This window comes from Bufo gargarizans, chromosome 3, assembly GCF_014858855.1.
Source record: "Bufo gargarizans isolate SCDJY-AF-19 chromosome 3, ASM1485885v1, whole genome shotgun sequence".
NCBI classification, from domain to species: Eukaryota; Metazoa; Chordata; class Amphibia; order Anura; family Bufonidae; genus Bufo; species Bufo gargarizans.
The window spans coordinates 127,406,544-127,431,600 of NC_058082.1; the positions used below are offsets into that span (position 1 = coordinate 127,406,544).

The 25,057-nt window shown below is 44.0% G+C and overlaps 1 protein-coding gene across 1 annotated transcript in view; it reads right to left on the reverse strand.

The window, feature by feature from the left end:
* The window catches only part of TNFSF11 (TNF superfamily member 11), a 63,280-nt gene that overhangs the window by 12,316 nt on the left and 25,907 nt on the right, over positions 1-25,057 (reverse strand). The window contains exons 2-4 of the mRNA XM_044286743.1: positions 14,141-14,293; positions 13,261-13,306; positions 12,187-12,273 (exon numbers count right to left, since the gene is read on the reverse strand). Of these exons, the coding sequence (XP_044142678.1) occupies positions 12,187-12,273; positions 13,261-13,306; positions 14,141-14,293 (286 nt within the window). The remainder of the gene's footprint in view (positions 1-12,186; positions 12,274-13,260; positions 13,307-14,140; positions 14,294-25,057) is intronic.

Here is a 25,057-nt window from a genome sequence, read left to right on the forward strand (position 1 = left end):
ACTCATGTCACTCCCATCTCAATGCCCTTGTCTCTCACCTGGAGGATCAGGAAAACAGGAATAGGTGGAACAATTTACGGATCCGCGGCATCCCTGAAACCATCCCACCCTCTTCTCTAATGGACACTGTTTATGATATCCTGAGATCCTTGCTTCCAGAAGAAGAGGCCCCTCATCTGGTTTTTGAAAGAGCCCACAGAGCACTTCGCCAGAAACCGAGAAAGGGAGACCCTCCCAGGAAAATCATTTGCAAGACTTAAAATTTCCAACATCGCAAACTTATTTTAAAGGCAGCTAGAGATTCGGAAAATATTACATGCACGCTATATCATTCTATCAGGACTTATCCCCTATGACCCTTAACAAGCGCAAATGTCTCAAGCCGTTTACGAAAATCCTATATTTCTCTCCGCAAACCAGAAAGGAACTGTTTTTTTCTTTCTTTCTTGTGCTTGTGTGATCTTTTAGTGCCGGGGGTCGGCGAGGGGGGGACCTGTTCTTCCCAACCCGCACCCTTTGAGGGGAGTCGGTCCGTGCCCCTTTCCTCCTCCCTTAACCCCCCCTCCCCCCTCACACACACACACACTTTCCTTTCTAGCTCCTCAGGATATATAGGATAGGATATAGCCATAGGATTATTTTGTATTGTTTCTGTATTTACTTAGTTTACGTTGTCTACCCATTTCCATTTCTCATGACTACTGTTCAAGTGGTCACGTGAAATGTTCAGCGAAGAGGTCCAGGGTCTTTTAACACCTACGGTCCGTACATGCGGACGTTGCGATCCTCCAAGAGACTTACAAACCGGATTCCAAAAAAGTTGGGACACTATACAAATTGTGAATAAAAACTGAATGCAATGATGTGGAGATGGCAAATGTCAATATTTTATTTGTAATAGAACATAGATGACAGATCAAACGTTTAATCCGAGTAAATGTATCATTTTAAAGGAAAAATACGTTGATTCAAAATTTCACTGTGTCAACAAATCCCCAAAAAGTTGGGACAAGTAGCAATAAGAGGCTGGAAAAAGTAAATTTGAGCATAACATGGAGCTGGAAGACCAATTAACACTAATTAGGTCAATTGGCAACATGATTGGGTATAAAAAGAGCTTCTCAGAGTGTCAGTGTCTCTCAGAAGCCAAGATGGGTAGAGAATCACCAATTCCCACAATGTTGCGCAGAAAGATAGTGGAGCAATATCAGAAAGGTGTTACCCAGCAAAAAATTGCAAAGACTTTACATCTATCATCATCAACTGTGCATAACATCATCCGATGATTCAGAGAATCTGGAACAATCTCTGTGCGTAAGGGTCAAGGCCGTAAAACCATACTGGATGCCCGTGATCTCCGGGGCCCTTAAACAACACTGCACCACAAACAGGAATGCTACTGTAAAGGAAATCACAGAATGGGCTCAGGAATACTTCCAGAAACCATTGTCAGTGAACACAATCCACCGTGCCATCCGCCGTTGCCAGCTGAAACTCTATAGTGCAAAGAAGAAGCCATTTCTAAGCAAGATCCACAAGCTCAGGCGTTTTCACTGGGCCAGGGATCATTTAAAATGGAGTGTGGCAAAATGGAAGACTGTTCTGTGGTCAGACGAGTCACGATTCGAAGTTCTTTTTGGAAATCTGGGACGCCATGTCATCCGGACCAAAGAGGACAAGGACAACCCAAGTTGTTATCAATGCTCAGTTCAGAAGCCTGCATCTCTGATGGTAGGGGGTTGCATGAGTGCGTGTGGTATGGGCAGCTTGCATGTCTGGAAAGGCACCATAAATGCAGAAAAATATATTCAGGTTCTAGAACAACATATGCTCCCATCCAGACGTCATCTCTTTCAGGGAAGACCCTGCATTTTTCAACAAGATAATGCCAGACCACATTCTGCATCAATCACAACATCTAGGCTGCGTAGAAGAAGGATCCGGGTACTGAAATGGCCAGTCTGCAGTCCAGATCTTTCACCTATAGAGAACATTTGACGCATCATAAAGAGGAAGGTGCAACAAAGAAGGCCCAAGACGATTGAACAGTTAGAGGCCTGTATTAGACAAGAATGGGAGAGCATTCCTATTTCTAAACTTGAGAAACTGGTCCAGACATCTGTTGAGTGTTGTAAGAAGAAGGGGAGATGCCACACAGTGTTGAAAATGGCCTTGTCCCAACTTTTTGGGGATTTGTTGACACCATGAAATTCTGATTCAACATATTTTTCCCTTAAAATGGTACATTTTCTCAGTTTAATCTTTTGTTCCGTGATTCTGAATAAAATATTAGAAGTTGGCACCTCCACATCATTGCATTCAGTATTTATTCACGATTTGTATAGTGTCCCAACTTTTTTGGAATCCGGTTTGTACTTCAAAGTAGGTAAAATTCCTGCACTCACACGCACTAGCTCCTCACAATGGTTCCATCCATTCCACACCACTTTTAAGATTAGAGGAGTCTCTATTGCCTTCCAAAAAATCGGTCCGCTTTATGTTGTTATCCAGCTTATCCGATCCAAAGGGCAGATTTCTGTTTTTGAAAGGCACAATCGCCAACACGATTGTCTCCATTATGGGCTAATAAGCCCAGAAAAGCAATCACGCTCACTGGCTACAGGGGGCTCTAAGACAATTCGATTTGTTCAAAGAAGGCCTTTGCATAGTGGGCGGAGACTTCAATGTTGCTATAGTACCTCATTTAGATTCCTCTTCTCTTAAATCTCATTTGTCCTTCCGAAAACTCATATACGTGAAATTGGCCCTTCAGCCACTGGGAGTGAGAGATGTTTGGCACACCTTATACCCATCACACCATGATTACACCTACTCAACGCCCCACAACTCCTACCAAAGACTGGACTACATATTCGTCTCCACCCCTCACTTACACCTGGTGTCCAGAGCACATATCTAAAGATTCAGACACTCCCTAAGCGCACATACACCTGGAGGTTGAATTAACTTTTCCTCAATAATGAGCTCTTCAAACAGAGGATTTCAAAGGTCCTCACCTACTATTTTTCCAAAAACATGTCTGACTCTATTTCCCCAACAATACTATGTGAGGCCCATAAGGCTGTGGTCCGATGTGAATTTCTCTCCATAGGCACATATGCTAAAACTTGCCGGACCAAGGAAGTTGACTCGTTAAGTGTCAGAAAATTGCTAGGCTAGAGAGATCTCATAAACAATCATTGGCCTCTTCGACCCTAACTGATCTTACCAAATTGAGAGAGCAGTTAAAACAACTTCTCAACCTGAAGGCTGCAAAAGCATACTTGTACTCCCAACATAGGGTCTGCCAGCATGGCAACAAAGACTTTAACTCCATAGCCTTGCTAGCCAAACGCAGACAGGACCAGTTACTTTCACTCCCTTCGCTAACCGAGGCCCAACGATCCGACCTGGATAAACAATTCACCTTAGAAGAACTTAAATTGGTCCTCTCATGGTCGTCCCCAGGGAAAAGAGCCCTGGCCCCGATGGTCTCCCCATACAGGATTACAAATCCTTTCCAGAGATCTTGCTTCCTCAAATGTTGAACACCTTCAACTCACTAACGGAAGGAACAGAGTTCCTGGCACAAACCCTAGCAGCACATATAACAATTCTTCCAAAAGACGGTAAAGATCCCTCCCCCCCTATATCTCTCCTCAATGTGGACATAAAACTATAAGCAAAACTACTGGCAAATCGACTGAATGCTATGCTTTCAAATCTAGTAAATGCCGAACAAGTGGGGTTCATGAAGGGGAGAAAGGGTAAAGAAAATACGCTAAGGGTTCTGCAGTTGATCCAGCTTGCACAGTCTACTAAGACCCCCTTGCCTCTCTTATCCACGGACGCAGAAAAAGCGTTTGACCGAGTACACTGGATCTTCATGTCTCAAGCTTTGGCTAAGTTTGGTCTTCCTCCACACTTCATCTCCCGTATAATGGTGCTTTATTCTACTCCTACAACATCGGTACGAGTCAATGGTACTCTTTCTCTCCCCTTTCTTATATCCAAGGGGACACATCAGGGTTGCCCTCTGTCTCCTTTACTTTTTACTTCACAATAGAGACTCTCATTCAACACATTAGGCAACACCCAGATATCTCAGGTATAACGGTAAGAAACCAAGTGCACCTTACAGCAGCTTACACAGACAATTCTCACAACAAATCCCAATTAACACATGTGGAATTATATACATAACAAAAAAGTGTGAAACAACTGAAAATATGTCATATTCTAGGTTCTTCAAAGTAGCCACCTTTTGCTTTGATTACTGCTTTGCACACTCTTGGCATTCTCTTGATGAGCTTCAAGAGGTAGTCACCTGAAATTGTTTTCACTTCACAGGGGTGCCCTGTCAGATTTAATAAGTGGGATTTCTTGCCTTATAAATGGGGTTGGGGCCATCAGTTGCGTTGTGGAGAAGTCAGGTGGATACACAACTGATAGTCCTACTAAATAGACTGTTAGAATTTGTATTATGGCAAGAAAAAAGCAGCTAAGTAAAGAAAAACGAGTGGCCATCATTACTTTAAGAAATGAAGGTCACTCAGTCTGAAAAAGTGGGAAAACATTGAAAGTGTCCCCAAGTGCAGTCACAAAAACCATCAAGCGCTACAAAGAAACTGGCTCACATGCGGACCGCCCCAGGAAAGGAAGACCAAGAGTCACCTCTGCTGCGGAGGATAAGTTCATCCGAGTCACCAGCCTCAGAAATCGCAGGTTAACAGCAGCTCAGATTAGAGACCAGGTCAATGCCACACAGAGTTCTAGCAGTAGACAAATCTCTAGAACAACTGTTAAGAGGAGACTGTGTGAATCAGGAGTTCATGGTAGAATATCTGCTCGGAAACCACTGCTTAGGACAGGCAAGAAGCAGAAGAGACTTGTTTGGGCTAAAGAACACAAGGAATGGACATTAGACCAGTGGAAATCTGTGCTTTGGTCTGATGAGTCCAAATTTGAGATCTTTGGTTCCAACCACCGTGTCTTTGTGCGACGCAGAAAAGGTGAACGGGTGGATTCTACATGCCTGGTTCCCACCGTGAAGCATGGAGGAGGAGGTGTGATGGTGTGGGGGTGCTTTGCTGGTGACACTGTTGGGGATTTATTTAAAATTGAAGGCATACTGAACCAGCATGGCTACCACAGCATCTTGCAGCGGCATGCTATTCCATCCGGTTTGCGTTTAGTTGGACCATCATTTATTTTTCAACAGGACTGTGGCGAAACCAACCTCGCCACTGGGTTTTGGAGAGGCCTGTTTAAAAGCCTCTTGCCTCAGGATTATGGCCCATACTAACTTTAAAGAAGACAGGCCGGCCACACAGCTTAAATCTGTCTTTGGAATTGTATTTTGTTATGTGAGGGTACCCAGATGGCTAGTTTAATTGTATTCGTGTGGTCTGAGTGTCATTCGCCTAATGATATGCACTCAGACTTGAGCTATCTGGGAATATGTTAAATGTCTGTGGTTGCTGGGAGGGTGTGACATTGTGTTTTTAAATGGTGATGTCTGTCCTGTTGTCTCCACATGTGTATTGGCGATCTCCCCTTTGTCCTGAGAGATAATTGGATTATCCCCCGGTTGTCTCTGGGGCAGAGAGGAGGAAACCATGATGCATTGTGGGGATGTGTTGTATCTGTTCGGTGTGTCGCAGTCTCCATTCTGGTCCCCTGGGGGCGTGGCCACCAGATGGGGACCTGCATAAATACGGGCGGGTAGCCCTCAATAAAGTGTTCCTGTTTTATCCTTCATCATGTTGAGACTGGTGTTTGGATAACTGATCAAAACTGGGGGATTGCTATACGCTGGAGATTTGCTATACTCCCCTGGCATAACTACTAGCTCTTGTAAGAGCTGTTCCTGCTCTCTGGCTGTAGGAGAGGTTCACCCACTGGAGCCTGGAGCCTTGTCGTAGGTCCAGCGTGGGTGGAGGACGGTGAGACCCCAACCAAGCTGCGGCGGTTCGTGGGGTCTGCAGGGTGTACGGTGTCAAGTGGAGTGCTTGGAGTCCTCGGAAAGCACTAGGAGCATCTATCGACGGAGGTACCCGGTCGGGGTGCTAGGAGTTCCGTTACATGGACAATGACCCCAAACACACCTCCAGGCTGTGTAAGGGCTATTTGACCATGAAGGAGAGTGATGGGGTGCTGCGCCAGATGACCTGGACTCCAAAGTCACCGGACCTGAACCCAATCGAGATGGTTTGGGGTGAGCTGGACCGCAGAGTGAAGGCAAAAGGGCTAACAAGTGCTAAGCATCTTTGGGAACTCCTTCAAGACTGTTGGAAGACCATTTCAGGTGACTACCTCTTGAAGCTCATTAAGAGAATGCCAAGAGTTTGCAAAGCAGTAATCAAAGCAAAGGGTGGCTACTTTAAAGAACCTAGAATATGACATATGTTCAGTTGTTTCACACTTTTTTGTTATGTATATAATTCCACATGTGTTAATTCATAGTTTTGATGCCTTCAGTGTGAATCTACAATTTTCATAGTCATAAAAATAAAGAAAACTCTTTGAATGAGAAGGTGTGTCCAAACTTTTGGTCTGTACTGTATATATATATATAGAGAGAGAGAGAGAGAGAGAGAGAGAGAGAGAGAGAGGAATAGCATTATTTTTCCCTCTTCTATCCTACAAATAATTTTGTTTACAGTTTTGAAATACAATATATGAAACACTGTAATGGTACTATTAAAAAGAACAATATGATCTAAAAACACCAAGCCCTCACATGGCTATGTCTACAGAAAAAAAAAAAGTCTTGGCTCTTGGAAGGCAAGAAGGAAATAAAGAAAATGCTAAAATGAAAACTGGCTTCACTGGGAATAGGTTACCGAGAACCTGTTACCATAAAATGCAGTGCATTCTGCAGGCAGCATGTTATAGAGCAGATGGAGCTGAGCAGATTGATATATAGGTCTAGGGCAAAAGATTAAATAAAACTTTTAATTTACCGTATTTTTCGCCCTATAAGATGCACCGGACCATAATACGCACCTAGGTTTTTGAGGAGGAAAATAAGAAAAAAAATATTATGAACCAAAAGGTCTGCTTTTGGTGGGTTTTGAACCAATGGTGGTCTGTGGATGACACTATTATGGGGGATCTGTGGATGACGCACTGTTATGGGGGTCTGTGGATGACACACTGTTATGGGGCATCTGGGGATGGCACTGTTATGGGGGCATCTGGGGATGGCACTGTTATGGGGACATCTGGGGATGGCACTATTATGGTGGCATCCCACTTTTGGGGGGGGGGAAAGTGCGTCTTATAGGGTGTACGTTTAAATCTCTGCTCTTTCGGAATTCAAGCCCTGCCATTAGCAGTGATTGACTGCATTCTGTGTCACGGTGCGCCGACTTCGCACTGCCGTGGACGCCCTGCGATATGTTCGGAGCGAGGACGCGTGCTGCCTCCTCGTCTCCAGAGCAACGAGGGGCGAGGAGGACCCAGCCGCGCACGCCTCCCGTAGCGTGGCCTGCGTTCACTGCTCATATAGTGACTGCGAAGTGTCTGAGCGCCAAACTGAGCACTCGGCGCTCAGCTATATGCACGGGGATGAGTTATGTAATGTCACGTGACTCTTGCTCTCCACTATTTAACAGACAGCCTGCTGGCCACAGGTTGCCTGAGATTAAGGTCCTATACCTAGTATATACTCTGTTTGCATTTCTCCTTGTATTGAACTTTGGCTAGTTATTTGACTTTGTATTCGCTTGCTCCCTTCGTCCTGTTTTAGCTTCACCTGGTATTGACTTTTGGTTTGTTGTTTGACGCTGCTTCTGCTTGTTCCCTGGTACCGCTGGGATATCCTGGTTTTGACCTTGCTTGTTTGACCTCCCTGTATTTGTCTGTTTTTCTTTCCCTCCGCACTTATGCAGGTTAGGGATCGCCGCCCAGTTGCGCTCCGTTGCCTAGGACGGATAGTGCAAGTAGGCAGAGAGAGAGGAGTGGATGGAGTCAGGGGTGCACTACTCCCTAACCCCTTTTCGTGACAGTGTGTGTATATAGAGAAAGCTGTTAGTCACTGATAAGAGGCAAAGGATAAAAATCACCAAGTGGCGTCTGACCGCTAGTAAAGTGCAAATTTGTAGGCCAATAAAATCAATAAAATATACACCGATAGTGAGAGCTATGGATAAAAAATAAAATAAAATATAAACAAATATAATATAAACCCCTTACCATATAAAGGAGGGGAGCATTGCAGTGCTCAGTAACCATATGATACAACCAAGAATTAACTGGTGATTAATATCAAATGGAAAATATAGAAACAATTAGACGGGGATAAACACCAAACTCACTTCACCAGGGAGGGGTGTAGTGGGATAAAACTCAAGACACCCAAAACAACCACCTCCCTCGCCTGGCTCGCTTGTAGAATGACTGGAAAATACGGCAGTCCACACCGGGAACTTCTGGTATAATCCTTTAATGTAAAAATAAGTCAGGTGGGCATCCCTGCTTATAGTCCATCACCTAGGCTGCCCTGCTTCTGTTCCACGACCTTACTGTTCAGTATTTCCTGGACTATAATTCATTTTTGTTTTTTTCATTTATTAATAACCTCCTCTTCCACTTTGGTCTCCACCTTTGGCGCCCTGTGCGTTTATCCCATTTCTCCTTCCACAGGAGTACAGGATTAACCCTCTTTTTTTTCTCCCTTTACCTCGAGTCACTGATAAGACAGCCCTGTGTACAACTGAGCTCAGAAAGCGCACAGCCTTAATACAAGTTTTGCTGAATCTTTTCCCTCAGAACTATATATCTGCTCAGCCACTTCCTTCCTGTGCATCTCTTTTTTCAATTCTAATTAAGGTGCTCATTGATATCACAACTGAACAATACTTCCAAGAATGAGATGAGACCGTTATCTCATTGAGATAACCAATTGTTAAGAGAAAAATATACTAGAAAACGCTTGTTAGCTATTATCTGGCGGTGCAAAAGTGTCATCAATTACCCGATGAATGAGTAAAATGTTCATTCATGGGGTAATAGATAATTTGCACTGACACAAAAATAGTTTGCCGGCAGCAGATCGTGCTGAGTAAACAGCCTCTTCTGTGGACAAACAATGAGTCTGTATGGGGACGAGCAATGGCATTAGAGATCGCTCCTCCCCATACTGTGGAGGAGATCGCTGCATGTAAATACAGTGGTCTCCTTCACTGACAAGAAGGCTTTTGCCAGAAAGGAACGATTCCTTCCTGACAATCGCCTGCTGTATCGTCCTGTCTAAAGAGACCTTAAGATACAGATAAATTAGCTATTAAAGTTAGTATCACTTTCAAGACAGAGACATGAATGTACATAACTAGTATCAGGTTTGCAGACAAGTTTTCATTTTTGCAGATGGAACAATTTAGTCATAGAGAACTCCATTAAGGATTTGTGAAAGGCCTTCACTAAAAAAAAGCCTGGTCATCATCCATTAGACATTTTTTCCCATTCTCTTTAGGAAACTGAAGGCATTAAAAAGAAAAGTAGGCAGGAGTTTATTTTCACATCCTGGACCACAATTTTGTAAACTGTTTCCATTAGTAATAGTTCCAAAAAGAAAGAAAAAAAGAGGGTGATGAACTTATGTACCTACATGGTGGCTAAACATGCAGATTTATGCAGAAATAACTCTAGCTGATGTCATTCATAAAACTAATGATAAAAAGCAAGCATAAAAAAACATGTTATAACAAGAACATGTTGAAAAATGCTTTTGCTCAGAGATTAGACAAGTGGTTGAGTGGTCAATATTTATTTAGGACAGGCAGACTGGAAGCCAGCAAAAAATTATATATTTAAAGAGGAATATAAAAAGCTCCCGACAATTTTCTGGCAAGATGCGCTATGGTTTGGTTAATTTTAAGTTATGGTCAGTATATTACTATGTGCTCTCACAGACCTTATGTCTGGGTGGTCAAATAAGATTGCTCAAGTGACAAAATTCAAGATGTTAAAAAGACTACCAGAAGAAAACGAATGGAAGGTCAGTAAAAATAAATGTGTACTGGACTGGTCACTGATAAATATTTGCCCATTGACCATAAGCTAAAAGTAAGGCTATATGAACATACTATATCTGTTAAACACTGTATAGGTTTCATAAAAAATGTTGCCATTAAAAAGGACAATCATTATAAAAAAAAAATGAAAAAATAATTCCCCTGACCCACATCAAAGGCCTCAAGCCCAGCCAAACTGTAACCCTGCATTTGCACTGATGAGGGACAAAACCCCTGAAACAGCTGTCTGCAGTTCGGTGGCTTTTTCTTCCGAAAAAGATTCTGGGTTTGGCTTCTATTCCAAGTTATTGTTCCAAGGCCTGCTTAAAAGGCCAGACAGTAACTTATAGGGTAGCCATCCAATAGGGGCACTAGAGTTTTTGTCCTCCTGTATAAGAGCTTATTAAGAAAACACATTTATATGATTCAAAAGCATAGGTTAGAATCCTGTGTCTAAGGAAGAGTTCACATCAACGTTATTTTTCTGTTCTTCTGATCCGTCAGAAGAACAGAAAAACAAAGAAAAAAAACAGATCCTGTAAAAAGACAGATCCTGTGCATCCGCTATGCACATTTGGAATCTGTCTGAGCCATTTCCATCTGAGATCAGTTTTTTTAGATGGAAAAAAAAGACCTGCATGCAGTACTTTTTTCCGTCTGAAATAATGGATCTCTGATGGAAATGGCTCAAACGGAGCGGATGCACAGGATCTGTTTTTGACAGGGTCCAGTTTCTTTCTTTCTTTTTTTTCCTGTTCTTCTGATGGATCCCTACTCTATGATGTTCATATGCCCAATATCACACAAAGAGGGGGAGATTTCTCAAAAGTGGTGTAAAGAAAAACTGGCTTAGTTGCCCACTGCAACGAAACAGGATTCCATCATGAATTTTCCAAAGGATCTGTGAAAAATGAAAGGTGGAATCTGACTGGTTGCTATGGGCAACTATGCCAGTTTTCCTTTACACCACTTTTGGTAAACATTTCAGTGTGTTTCAGAAAAAGGCATTTTTATCAATTTTATTCGTTTGGCGGAGGCAGATGTTGTACTCAAGTCTACAGTATTAAGCTCCAAACAAACAGGGCACTTTTTTTTCATGCCACTTATCCCGTTGGCTTCTCTGTGGGAGATGAAAAATACCATAAAAAGATGCATGTTAGAAATGTACCAAAAAATAGGACATCAAAAACACAATACACACATGAAATTCGAGGTGGGATAGGTTTTTTAAAAGAAAGAAAAATTAAAAGTTGGAAAAAAGTAGGGTTGAAGGAGGAATAAGAGCTTTTGTTCCAGGTTGTGTGTGCCACTAATTATAGGAGATGTCTATGTACGCGCCTGCCCTATTCAATGACAGCTGCCCTTCGCTGGAAGCAGAAGGAAAATGACAACAAGACAGACAGAAATGAACAGTGAACATGATGCCTATAAGTTACCGTAGGCCTCTTTCACACGACCGTTTTTTTTCCGTTTTGCGGGCCGTTTTTTGCGTTCCGTATACGGTCCGTTTCCGTATTTCCGTTCCGTTTAGAGATAGAACATGTCCTATTATTGCCCGCAAATCACGTTCCGTGCCTCTTTTCAAGTCAATGAGTCCGCAAAAAAAACGGAACACATACGGAAATGCATCCGTATGTCTTCCGTATCCGTTCCGTTTTTTGTGGAGCCATCTATTGAAAATTTTATGCCCAGCCCAATTTTTTCTATGAAATTACTGTATACTGTATATGCCATACGGAAAAATGGAATGGATAAACGGGACGGAAACGGAAACACAACGGAAACAAAAAACGGAACAACGGTCGTGTGAAAGAGGCCTTAAGAAAGACAAAGCTTTTTCATGTTTCTACCCTTCCTGGTTTTTAGTGGACAGATATTAGCTATTTTTTCCACAACCATTTTTTTATTTTTTTTATGTGGAAGATACATGTTAATGAAGAGACCTCTTTTCTGAATTGTGGCGGGGGGTGCTTTTTCTTCCAAGTCATATGCAGTCTATAGCACCCATATTCTGCAGAGCGAAATGCAATCAAAATACTAATGGGTGGTGAAAGCCAGGGGCACTGCATATAACTAGTAATAAGAAAAGAAGCTTAAAAACTGTGATGTGTAGAGGTAGTTATATTTTGTATAATCAACAACTGTACTATTGTGATGTACAACTTACCTGCAGTACTGCTACCTAATGTAAGATGTGCAGCTGGCCACGTCTGGTAATTATGGCTTCTTGACAAGATTGGATCCTGCATTATATCTAAAAAATAAAATAGAAATTAAGCGACGTGAAACACGGACCGTGTGATACCGGCCTGGATTTCTTCTGAGTGCAGGAGCACAAGGCGTCATTGGTTGCTATGATCTATACCAGTGTATTACTGTACTGCGGTGGCAGCAAGAAGCGCACAGCGGCACAGCAACCAATGACGCTGTGCGCTCCTGCTGAAGAAATACAGGCCGGTATCACACGGTCCGTGTTTCACGGACGTGTGCATGAGGCTTAAGGCTGTGTTCACATGAGCAAAATCTTCTGCTGACTCTGCCATCAATAGCTTCCCACCGACTTCACTGTAAAAAAAAGTGAGTATGTGCAAATGGTTGTGTCTTTTTACGCAGCTTCTCCCAAGTGAATTTGAAGGTGTTTTTTTGCATTCAAGCCAATGGAGAAACCAAAAATGCTGCTGGGTATGTGAAGTGTGTTAAATGGGTTGTCCCACAAAAAATATTGTACAGTTTTCAAACCAGCACCTGGATCTAAATACTCTTGTAATTGCATGTAATTAAAAATTTAGTATCGCTACTGAGTTATTCAATAATATGTATAGCGTCACCTGCTATTTGTTCTTTTTCTTATTATTCTGTCCTGCTCACTGAGAAGGCCGCACATGCTCAGTTTCATCAGTCAACTGCCTCCTGAGCTGTGATAGGGTGAGAACTCCAGAAGAAAAGACACGCCTCCTGACACTCCCCTTGAGCTGTCAGCCTGATATAAATCTAGCAGAGCAACAAACGGAGATCTCTGGATCCATGTGAGGTACAGGACTGGTTCTAGCTTTGTTTGAAAGTCAGAGATTGTCATGTACTATATGATATCTGATTTTCATTTTTTACAGTAATCATGGGATAACTACTGACAAAGTTGTAGCCTGAAAGGGGTTGGTTTGGTGGCTGTCTGCAACTGTATCTGCCGCATGTGAAGGCACCCTTACAGTGCAAAGATAAATATAACTGAGCAATAGCTTACCATTTCCTATATGAAGCTGCTTTTGTGAAATTAGTCCTTGTAATGCCTATAAAGTTCAAAACACAAAAACAAGTTAGGTGACTGGCATCATGATCTGAAGTTAGGGGCCATACAGATGACAACACTATATTAGGAAATGAGTGGTCACACATCATTAATATATATGAGAAAAGGTTGAAAAAATAATGAAAAACCTCTTTAAAGGGGGTTTCTGAGTATTTAACACTGATGACCTGTCCTCAGGTCGGAACCTCACTGTTCAACTGTTTGAAAAGACTGTGGCATTGCTTGGTATTGCAGCTCAGTTCCATTGACTTCAATGGGACTGAGCTGCAACTAGGACATGTGACCAATCAATATGACATTCCTGGCCTAGGAAGAGGCCGCAACGCTCAAATAGCGACGAGACCTCTTCAACAAGCAGATCTGCAGAGGTGTTGGGATTTTAAACCCCCCCCCCCCCCCCCCACTGATCAGATACTGATGACCTACCCTAAACACTCAGACAACCCCTTTAATTTATGAAGGTCTATGATTAGTGTCTTGTACTGGCCCACACGTTGGGCTGGTTTACAACAAAAGAAAATATAACCTACAGTAATTAACATGGGCCATATGTAACTGCATGAGCTCTGCAGCTCTATCATATAATATCATATCATAGGTTTAATGCCAAGCTTATCTAGGACGAGAGGAGGGAGTAGAAGAACAATTACAGAATTATACCAGCCATTTACTCAGGAGACACATCCGATTCCCTTCCCTATGTCATTCAATGTGACAGACAGAGGCTAAATATGGGAAACTAGCAATTGTAAACTCTTCCACACAGGAAGAAGAATCTTGAGGAGTAATTCACCATTTATTTCAGTACACATACCTTTTCTACTGCCCCATTAAAAGCCAGCTGTATTCCTTCACATTCAATTCCTTCTTCTCTACCAAATGTATCCATAGTAGGAGGTGCTTCTCTCATCTTCAGAATAGACTTCCAACACTCAAGTTCTTTCTTAGTCATACAGTTTGGCTCCACCTTTTAAAACAATGGTTAAGATAAAAAATTAAGAACCTTAATGTGTACCCATACTTTAGGAATACTGTTGATATCTCACAGTGACACATGAAAGGTTTCGATCGATGGTGGTCCAAGTGCTGAGATCCCCATGAACACTAAAACAAGGATAAAGAAACAAGGAGAAAGAGTACTGTGTGTCCTCGCTGCAAGAGATGGACTACAGATGGGCTCATAGCATTATCATCTCTACATCAGTGTTGTGGTGTAAAAACCCTGGGTTTGTAACTTTTTTTTACTTTTTCCCAACTGCCACCCATAAATATATGGTGAAAGTTGGGTATCTAAAGACTGCTTGTGAGTGCAACGGGCATCATAGCCACCGGATACCTGCTACCTGCTAATGCACTGGAGTCTATGAGAGAAGCAATCTAATGATTGTTTGTTCATGGTCCCTAGGGGCACTATTGAAAAGTGTTAAAAAAAAGTTTTTTTTATTACAAATCACCCCTTCTCCAAAATAAAAATAAACTATTTAAAAAATAAACATCATGGGCATAATCAAAACAAAATCTGATTCGCCATTTTTTTATCACTTGGCCTCCCCAAAATTGAATATAAAGTGATCAAAAAGTTGTACACATGCCAATGGTATCAATAAAAACTACAGAACATGTCTTTAAAAAAAATTGCCCTGGCACAGCTCTGTAGACACAAAAATAAAAAAACTTATGGGGCTACTTTCACACTAGTGTTTCTTTTTTTATTGAGATATGTCATAGGATCCCAATACCGGAGAAAAAGCACTTCCGTTTTGTCCCCATTCATTGTCAATTGGGACAAAACTGAACTGAACAGAACAGAATGCTCCAAAATGCATTCTGTTCTGTTTGGTTGTGTTCTCATGCCGTAGAGTAAACCGCAGCAAGCTGCGTTTTTCTTTCCGTCATGGGATGTGGAGCAAGACGGATCCATCATGACCCACAATGCAAGTCAATAGGAGCGGATATGTTTTCTCTGACACAATCTGATAGGGGTGGGCGATATGGCCTAAAATCTATATTGCGATATAATTTTAAGCATGTGCTATATATATATATCGCGATATATTCTATATTTCGGGGGGTGGGGGTTAAACTTTTTTTTTTACTTTTTATTTAATAACTATTAGCCTCCTCAGGGGCTAGAACTCTTGTCTTATTCACCCTGATAGATCTCTATTAGGGTGAACAGGATCTCACACTCTCCCTGCTGCCGTATGCATAGTGCACACGGCAGCAGGGAGCTGACTATAGCGGCCAGGGCTTGAGTAGTGTCCTGGCTGCCATTGTAACTGATCAGAGCCCCGCGATTACACTGCTGGGGCTCCGATCAGAAGCTGCCACCCTGGGGCCACTGCCACCAATGATTTAATTGTGTGGAGGGGGAGCCGCAATTAATATAATACTTAGAGGAGGGGGAGTAGAAGGGAGGTGCTGTGGCCACTCCGCCACCAATAAAAATAGTTAATATGCCTGAATACAAATGTAGCCTGCATGTGCCGGCCATATCCCATACCTGGCCTCTATTACTGAGCGCCTTGATCCGCCGCAATTAACCCCTCAGGACCTGACGGCGCACAGTAATAGAGGCCAGGTATGGGATATGGCCGGCACATGCAGGCTACATTTGTATTCAGGCATATTAACTATATTCATTGGTGGCGCAGTGTCTACAGTCCCTCCCCTCCTCCTCCTCTCTGTTCTCATTGGTGGCGCAGTGGCCACAGTCCCTCCTCTTCCTACTCTGTTCTCATTGGTGGCGGAGTGGCTACAGTCCCTCCCCTCCTCCTCCTCCTACTCTGTTCTCATTGGTGGTCAGCGGCAGCTGCACACAGTGGGGAGGGAGGGACTCCCTCCCTCTCCACTGTGCTGGCTCAGGAGAACATGGTGCGTGCCGAGAGTGGCGCATGCCATGTTCTACCGCGATATGGCGATATAAACGAAATCTCAATCGTTGGCCAAATTTATATTGTTTATATTGCATATCGTCTATATCGCCCACCCCTACAATCTAACACAATAGAAAATGGATCCGTCCCCCATTGACTTTCAATGAAGTTAATGACAGATCCGTCTTGGCTATGTTAAAGATAATACAACCGGATCCGTTCATAACGGATGCAGATGGTTGTATTATCAGTAACAGAAGCGTTTTTGCAGAACCCTGCCGGATCCAGCAAAAACACTAGTGTGAAAGTAGCCTAATATGGTAATGCAGATTGATTCCTAACATCCACATCAAGAGTGCCTTAAAAACATATCTCTTTGTCCCTATGACATTCCTAATGTAACTTTTTTCTTATGCTATCACCTAGAACCTGTACCCCTCATTTGACCATAGCTCTGATACTCCATACACTTCAGTGCACTTAATATTTATATTATATGCGGCCTTATATGTACTTCCCTATACTATATTAAAAATGGCTGGATCATGGTACAATACAAGCACTTATGCTTCATGTATCACCCCTATCTCCTCATAGATTGTAAGCTCTCGTGAGCAGGGCCCTTATTCCTATTGTTTGGACTGTTGACTTTTCATTCTGTAATTTCCACTTTGTAAACATTTCCTCTGAATTGTGGCGCTATATATACAGTATAAAAATTATTATTATTATTATTAATAATATTATTATTAATACACAGTAAATAATACAGAGAGGAGCATATCCCATATCACATCCTACAAATAGTCTCACCGATTGAATAATCAGAAAAACATTGTTAACCGATAATAATAAAATAAATGGAATGAGTTTGGTTGGCATTATTTCCAGTTTAAATAGGGAAATACCCAGTACATATACATGGTGATTACAGCATAGATTACTTGTGGTCGGGTTCTCACGTTCCAGAATCCCTCTGTAAAACCTCACTTATAATTAGCAGGGCTTGCCTTTACCACAGGTCAGCAATCCGATATGATTCTTATATGAATTTTTGCAGAGTTATATTACTAAACATCAGTAGTGTTCAATTTACAGTAGAAAAACCCCAAATCACCCTTTTATGTTTATTGTAGATCAGTGAGAAGAAACGTTCAATGTCGGCCACTGTAATAGCAATGAGAAACTTAGTTGCTCCATTATCAGAAAAGAGTCTTTAGTCCTGAATATAGTTTCCTCTCATAGAGGACTTTAAATTAAAGGCTATACAGTATAAGAAAACAAATGACCCCATAATTAAAGGGAACCTGTCACCGGGATTTTGTGTATAGAGCTGAGGACATGGGTTGCTAGATGGCCACTAGCACATCCGCAATACCTAGTCCCCATAGCTCTGGGGGCTTTTATTGTGTAAAGAAACCGATTTGATACATATGCAAATTACCCCGAGATGTGTCCTGTCCCTGACTCATCTCACATACAGGACTCATCTCAGGTAATTTGCATATGTATCAAATCGGTTTCTTTACACAATAAAAGCACACAGGGCTATGGGGACTGGGTATTGCGGATGTACTAGCGGCCATCTAGCAGCCCATGTCCTCAGCTCTATACACAAAATCCCGGTGACAGGTTCCCTTTAACTTATGGCTCTATTATTTACTTTTTATTATTTACATTTTCTATTATCTTAACCAGAAAAGGTGCTTCACAGTTTTTTTTACTTGAAATAGTGGGGGGATGCATAATTCCCCCAACGCCAGTTTCCTGGCATAAACAAAAACTCATAAAACTTGTGTTTGCGTCTTTTTAAATGCCACTGCACCTAAATCCATGCTGCCCTCGTCACTTTCCCGAGAAGGCAGTGTGGCAGGGTGAGGTGGGCCAGTGACCCTTCCACATTTATCTTCTTTTGCGCCAGTTTTCTGGCATAAAAAAAGATTGAGATCTAGATTTCAATTTCAGCACATGTACAATAATAGAGGATGCGCCTAATTTATGACTTAAAATGCGGGTCTATGATAAATTCTTGCTACTGCCTGCCACTGCAGGGTAGCAGTTGCATGTATCTGTACAGTGGGCCCACAGAATGAATTTTCTGGCAGGTCCTAGGCACCCCAGTCTAACCCTGTGAGCTACTGTACTATTATTGTAGTGTCCCACTAGGTAGGGGTGGGCACTACACAAGGGTCAATTGGTGTGCGCGTTACTCCTACTCACAAGGAACAGAAATGTCATATTTAATTGTGCATTTAATGTATGTTTTAATGTGTTGTTATATGCAATGTACCCCTGTATGATGCAACAGCAGGCCTAGTTGGGTGTAGTTAGACATCCCAGACACTAGAGGGAGATAGGGAGCCCCTAGTATAAATGTCCAGGCCTAGACAGGGAGAGGCAGTGCAGAGTCAGGAGTCTGAGAAGACAGAGGTTAAAAAGCCTGCTCCTGACATGCAGCTGGATAGCCCTGGCTGCTAGTGATGTCCAGGAGGCTAGTGAGAAGCCCCAGCCTGCCTGAGAACAAGAGAGCCTAAGTTAGCTCTGAAGATACCCCAGTTGCAGGATCCAACCTCCTGGGAGAAACCCACAGTTATCCACCTTACAAGAGAAGGCGATCCAGGGTAAGCTAAGTAACCCTGATGGGCAGAGGAAATTAGAAAGTGCAGCAAGAATCTAATACCTGAGGAGGAAAGTAACCAAGGATTTAAGCCACCCTTTTAGGCATCCGGGCCTTGGGAGATAAAGCCAGAGCAGGAGTTCTAGAAAGGACAGTGTACATTGATTCTGAGGAAAGGTACAACCTGCTGCTGAGTGCTTGTGAATTTACCCTCTGCGTATCTTGCATGAATATTACCTGCCATTGTGTGATTAAGCCTACTTGTGGAACTGTGATTGAAAGACTGTACTACTACCTGCTGTACAAAGTTGGATTGTTCAGTAAAGTTACGTTTGGTTCACTATATACTTGTGTTCCTCCATCATTCCAACCACCAACCGGCGTGCCACCGTCCAAAGGCACTGGCGTCACGAATACAACAGGGACCTTGCCCCAGGCACTCAAAATACCTGTAACATCCAGGGCACCTCATCCACCATCAGGCCTGGTCCCTATATACAGAGTGTGCCCCAGAGGAACAGTCTCTACCTCTCCTTCACTGCCACGCGCCTGCCCAGGGTTCTTCAAATATAGTGAGTACCCTCGATTGCCCATAACCGTGACCTCACTTCGTCATACCCTGCAGGTCTGGCGTGTTGCATAAATTGGCGTCACGAACAGGATCCGAATATTCCTGCGCCATAGCGGATTTAAAAACTGTGTGCTGAAAATTGTCTTAAAGTGACATGCCCCAATTGTTTTATTGAAAATTGCTGGGCCAAAGTGAACTGTAATAATTGCGGTGTGAAAATAGCATTGTGTGGACTGTTTTCTACTTATTTAAGCCACCGCTTGCTGTCAATGAATAGACAGCTATTTTGCTCAAAGATGGCCGCTTAGCTTGATTGAAATTGTTTGCTGCGTCATCTTCATACTAAATTGGCGGTAAAAATTGGCGCCTTCTGCTAAAAGTGCGGGAAGGCTGTATGCTGGCGCCACCGCCCTGTCTGGACATTTGCATGTCTGCTGTGATGGACTCCGCCTCCCCCATACTGGAGTACCTGGGGGGCGGCCTCCCAGTGCAATGGGAGGATCTGTCTGAACTTGTTGGCGCCACCCTGTCGCTCTCCAGAGAAGGATCAAGCATGTTGAGGAGTGAGGACTGTTCTGCTGAGATGTCCGCGCCTGATTTATTAACAATGAATGTGACTGGTGTAGAGCAAGAGGATGCTCCACCGGCCTACTCTCCGGGACCGGAGAGACCCGCCTACGCGCCACCGAGGACGCAACCGGAGACCTACTACGGCTCCTGGAGAGACTTCTTCCAGCCCTCGTTCAAGTGGTCAGCGTTGATGGCAGAGATTCGGGAGGCCGCCATAAAGAAGACAACTAAAACCAAAATATACTATGAAGAACTGGCAAAGACCGTTCACGAGTGCCACACTGACACACAACCCCGCCTGGAAAGGAGAATGGGGTTGGTTGTTGCCTTTGACAAGGACCGAGGCTTCGGTTTCATAAAAGACTACCTGACTGGAAGAGACTTGTATGTCAATCGGAGGTCCGTCAAGCGGAGCTACCTCCCAGAACATTTACATAACCTCGGCGAGGGAGAGGAGGTTGAATTTACCCCTGCTGAGGGCCTGCGAGGCCCCTACGCCACTGCCGTGTCCCGTCCTAAAAAGAAATCGGAGGACTGGGACCTTGATGAGGACCACCCTGGCTGCGAGCAAGAACCTGTGTGCTCTCCAGAACCGGCCCATCACGCCTTTCAAGAAAGGGGCTCCTTCATTGGCCCGAATGTATTTTGGCAGCCGACAGTGGTGGAGAAGAGGGTTAGCCCATGGCCCTCACCTGAGTTGCCTCGCAGGGAGAAAACTGTCCGTGAGCTTCAGGATGCCGAGAGATTCCGAGCTACCCTGGAAAATATCCGCAGAGGGAGGAAAGCGGACACCTCACCTGAGCCTGTAGCGGCTGCGCAGGACGAACCACCCACCTTCCAAGTGCCGATGGCGACAGCGGAGACCAGCAATCCCAACTCTGAAAGCCTGGACGACCAGATTGTGCGGCTGGAGTTAAAGCTACGGGAGCTACGCCAGATTGCCTCCGCCAGGATCCGGACTCCACCTGACCTACAAGAAAGAGGACGTAAGGACTCGGACGTCTCCGGGTCTAAGGTGAGAGTACCTGTCCCTGCCAGTCGTCCCTCTTTAGTACCGGCACCTGCAGTGGGATCCTCATACGCTGTGCACCGGCGCACAGAGCCAGTTGTTCCAGAACCCACCGGACCGCTTGCAGCAGCGGTACCCAGGCCAGTGCAGCAGCCCACGATTGTTATGCCTGCTCCGGTGAGGTCAGCGACTTTGATTACCCCTAGGCCTATGGGGCCTATACCTATTAGGGGTCCGTTTATGTTGCAGTTGCCCCCCAATACAGTGTTGTGGGCACATCCATCTATTGAACCTCAGTACAGGCCCGATATACAAATGGAGCCAGGGAGCACCACTGAAATGCAAAGTGGATATGACTTGCCCCTGTGAATTGGCCTGCTAGGCCCTTGATGTTTGATTTATTTACCAAGGGATCCTAAAGAAGATTTAACCCTTTCAGGACAGGAGTCCTTCGTTGTTTTGGCCCTCTGTTGCTGCTGCCAGTTACCCACGGCTCAGTGGAGGCGGCAAGCCACTGAAATACCAAGTGCAGCAAGGCCATCTTGTTTACAGGACCTCCTGCCTGCTTTCTCAGAGTGAAAACCCAGTTGTGCCTGTTTTCATAAGTTGCACCTTTAACCCTTTAACCCCCTTTTCAGGTTGATTACGGGTATTGCAGCACTTGTTTTATATATGCCATTTGAATAATGTGGACTATTTTATGTGCTGCTATTTTATTATGCAACTTGAATTTCAAGAATTGGGCCCAGGGATAGACTCAAATGCACATGAGCCTCTGAGATTTTGCTACTATTTTAAAGTATTGTGCCCAGAGATGGACTCCACCTCGTGCGAGCCTCTGTGATCCTTGTACTTCTGCCCTTACTTAGCTTTCTCACTGGAACTGAACAATTATAAAAGAAAAGAACCTGGGTACGGACTCATTTTATATGCTTTGAGCCTCCAAGAATTGCTATTTAATGTTTTACATTTTCCATGGACTACAACTGTTCTTGCAGCTGGATAGCCCTGGCTGCTAGTAATGTCCAGGAGGCTAGTGAGAAGCCCCAGCCTGCCTGAGAACAAGAGAGCCTAAGTTAGCTCTGAAGATACCCCAGTTGCAGGATCCAACCTCCTGGGAGAAACCCACAGTTATCCACCTTACAAGAGAAGGCGATCCAGGGTAAGCTAAGTAACCCTGATGGGCAGAGGAAATTAGAAAGTGCAGCAAGAATCTAATACCTGAGGAGGAAAGTAACCAAGGATTTAAGCCACCCTTTTAGGCATCCGGGCCTTGGGAGATAAAGCCAGAGCAGGAGTTCTAGAAAGGACAGTGTACATTGATTCTGAGGAAAGGTACAACCTGCTGCTGAGTGCTTGTGAATTTACCCTCAGCGTATCTTGCATAAATATTGCCTGACATTTTGTGAATAAGCCTCTTTGTGGAACTGTGATTGAAAGACTGTACTACTACCTGCTGTACAAAGTTGGATTGTTCAGTAAAGTTACGTTTGGTTCACTATATACTTGTGTACCTCCATCATTCCAACCACCAACCGGCGTGCCACCGTCCAAAGGCACTGGCGTCACGAATACAACAGGGACCTTGCCCCAGGCACTCAAAATACCTGTAACATCCAGGGCACCTCATCCACCATCAGGCCTGGTCCCTATATACAGAGTGTGCCCCAGAGGAACAGTGTCTACCTCTCCTTCACTGCCACGCGCCTGCCCAGGGTTCTTCAAATATAGTGAGTACCCTCGATTGCCCATAACTGTGACCTCACTTCGTCATACCCTGCAGGTCTGGCGTGTTGCATTATGACAATAGTTTGGTGAATAAACGCTAATTAAGCAGCCTATGAAATTCCATGCAGATTAAGGCCTCATTTACAAGGGAGTACTTTACTCATGATTATCTTTCTGTGTTCCAAATGTAACACATCTTGCAGTTGTTCTCTAAAGCCATATATATACCGTATGTATATTTCCATATGGTGCTGTAAGTTTGGTTCAGGGAGGCAGGGAGAGAAAATCTGAGAATCATACCTACTGTGAGGTGGAGCACAGTGAGGGCGTAACTACTCTGAAGAGGGCTCAGAGAGGGCATTGCTATTGTGAAGGGGCTTAAAAATTGTTATAGGGCACAGAGAGGCCATATCTACTGTGAAGGGAGCACAATGAGGGCATAACTACTGTGAAGGGGCGGAGAGAGCCATATCTACTGTAATGGGGCATAATGCTGGCATTACTACTGTTAAGGGGCACAGAGAGGGCATTACTACTGTGAAGGAGGTACAGAAAAGGCATTACTATGGTAAAGGGGGCACAAAGAGGGCATTACTACTGTGAAGGGGCATACAATTGTTATGGAGCACAGAGCGGCCATATCTACTGTGAGGGGGGCACAATGAGGGCATAACTACTGTGAAGGGGCACAGAGAGGGCATAACTACTGTGGGGGAAGCATAATGAGGGCATAACTACTGTGAAGGAGCACAGAGAGGACATTACTACTGTGAAGGGGGCACAGAGAGGGCATTACTACCTTGAAGGGGGCACAGAGAGGGCATAACTACTGTGAGGGGGTACAATGTGGGCATAACTACTGTAAAGGGGTGCAATGACAGCATTAATACTGTGAAGGGGTGCAATGAGGGGATTAGTACTGTGAGGGGGGGCACAATGGGGGAATAACTAATGTGAGAGGGTGAAATGTTTTAAAGTATGCAAGGGGGGTCAAAGAAAGGACCCACCCAGGTGCAAAACACCTTAGGTACACCACTGGCCCCCAATACCTGTTTTTCATGTCTGTACTTTCTTTCTCTCTGTCTGGGCATCAGACTTTGCTGGCAGATATGCTTAATTTCCTAGTTTCCTGTTGAATAGGTAACTTTATTGAGAAAGCCTGGCTGCACTGCAGAATGATGAGTCACAGGCTGGCCCCACCCACACTATTCAGTCTGCAGAAGCTACTCCCACTACATGTGCCCATGTTACTGCACCCACACATGAATCCTGCTAGTCTAGTTCTCACTCAGCACACTGATGACGTCATAGAGTTTTCTACATTTGTATGTCAGTTCTGCAAAAGACAGAACATGTCCTATTCTAGTCCTCAAAATGCAGACCTCAAACCCATAGAAGTCAATGGCTCAGCAAAAAAAAATACCTGATCACACACAGAGAGAATCCTTTTTTAGCAGATTCACTAAAATAAGTCCAATCCTATCTTTGTTGGTCCTACCTGCTGAAGTGTTTATCTTGGTCTATCATGTGTGATACACCGGTGATACGACCACGATCAGCCCAGGAAACACGGTCCGTGTGCAGGCCACATCTTCCAGGTCAACCACACTCTCATGACCTGAAGTGACTGCATTACAGTAATGTATGATACAGCCAGTCTCTTATCTGATGGGGGGGGGGGGGGGGGGGTAAATACATGATGAGGTGAGTACACGACAACTGCCTTGTGGTAAATTACTATCATTTATTTTTTACTGTCATCTTCAGTCCCCTTCGGAGACTTGAATATGCAACTCTCTGATCCCTTCTAGCACTGATCGCTTATAGCATTATACCACTGCAGTCTATGGGATTTATACAGGCTTCCTATTACCAGGCAGTTTCCTAAGGCAGACCAGGAAGCCTTCACAAGGCCCCAAACTGCCACAGAGGATCAAACATCCTCTGTCTTAACTGTCAGATGCCACGTAGCATCTGAGGGGTAAAATGACTGGGCTCAGAGTTATCCCAGTCGCTGCAGATGGATGTCAGCTGTATTACACAGCCAGCATCCATTGCATATGGAGCCGGCTCACTACATCCTTTACACGCAAATGATGTACAGTTATGTCATTTTGCGTTAAAGGATTAATGAGTCTTCTCCGCTGACAGGAAGGCAAATTAACGCCTTAAAGAGGTTGTCCGGGTTCAAAGCTCAACCCGGACATATCCCCATCTTCACCCCTCAGGCCCTCCAGAGCATTTCATCACGCAGAGCAAGGGCCTTTTTACAGGCTAGGGCAGCGCTAAAGCCATTCCATTAGTGTCGGTGACGTCACTGGGCTCACTGCTAGGTGGAAGCCTCCATCTAGAAGTCCCTA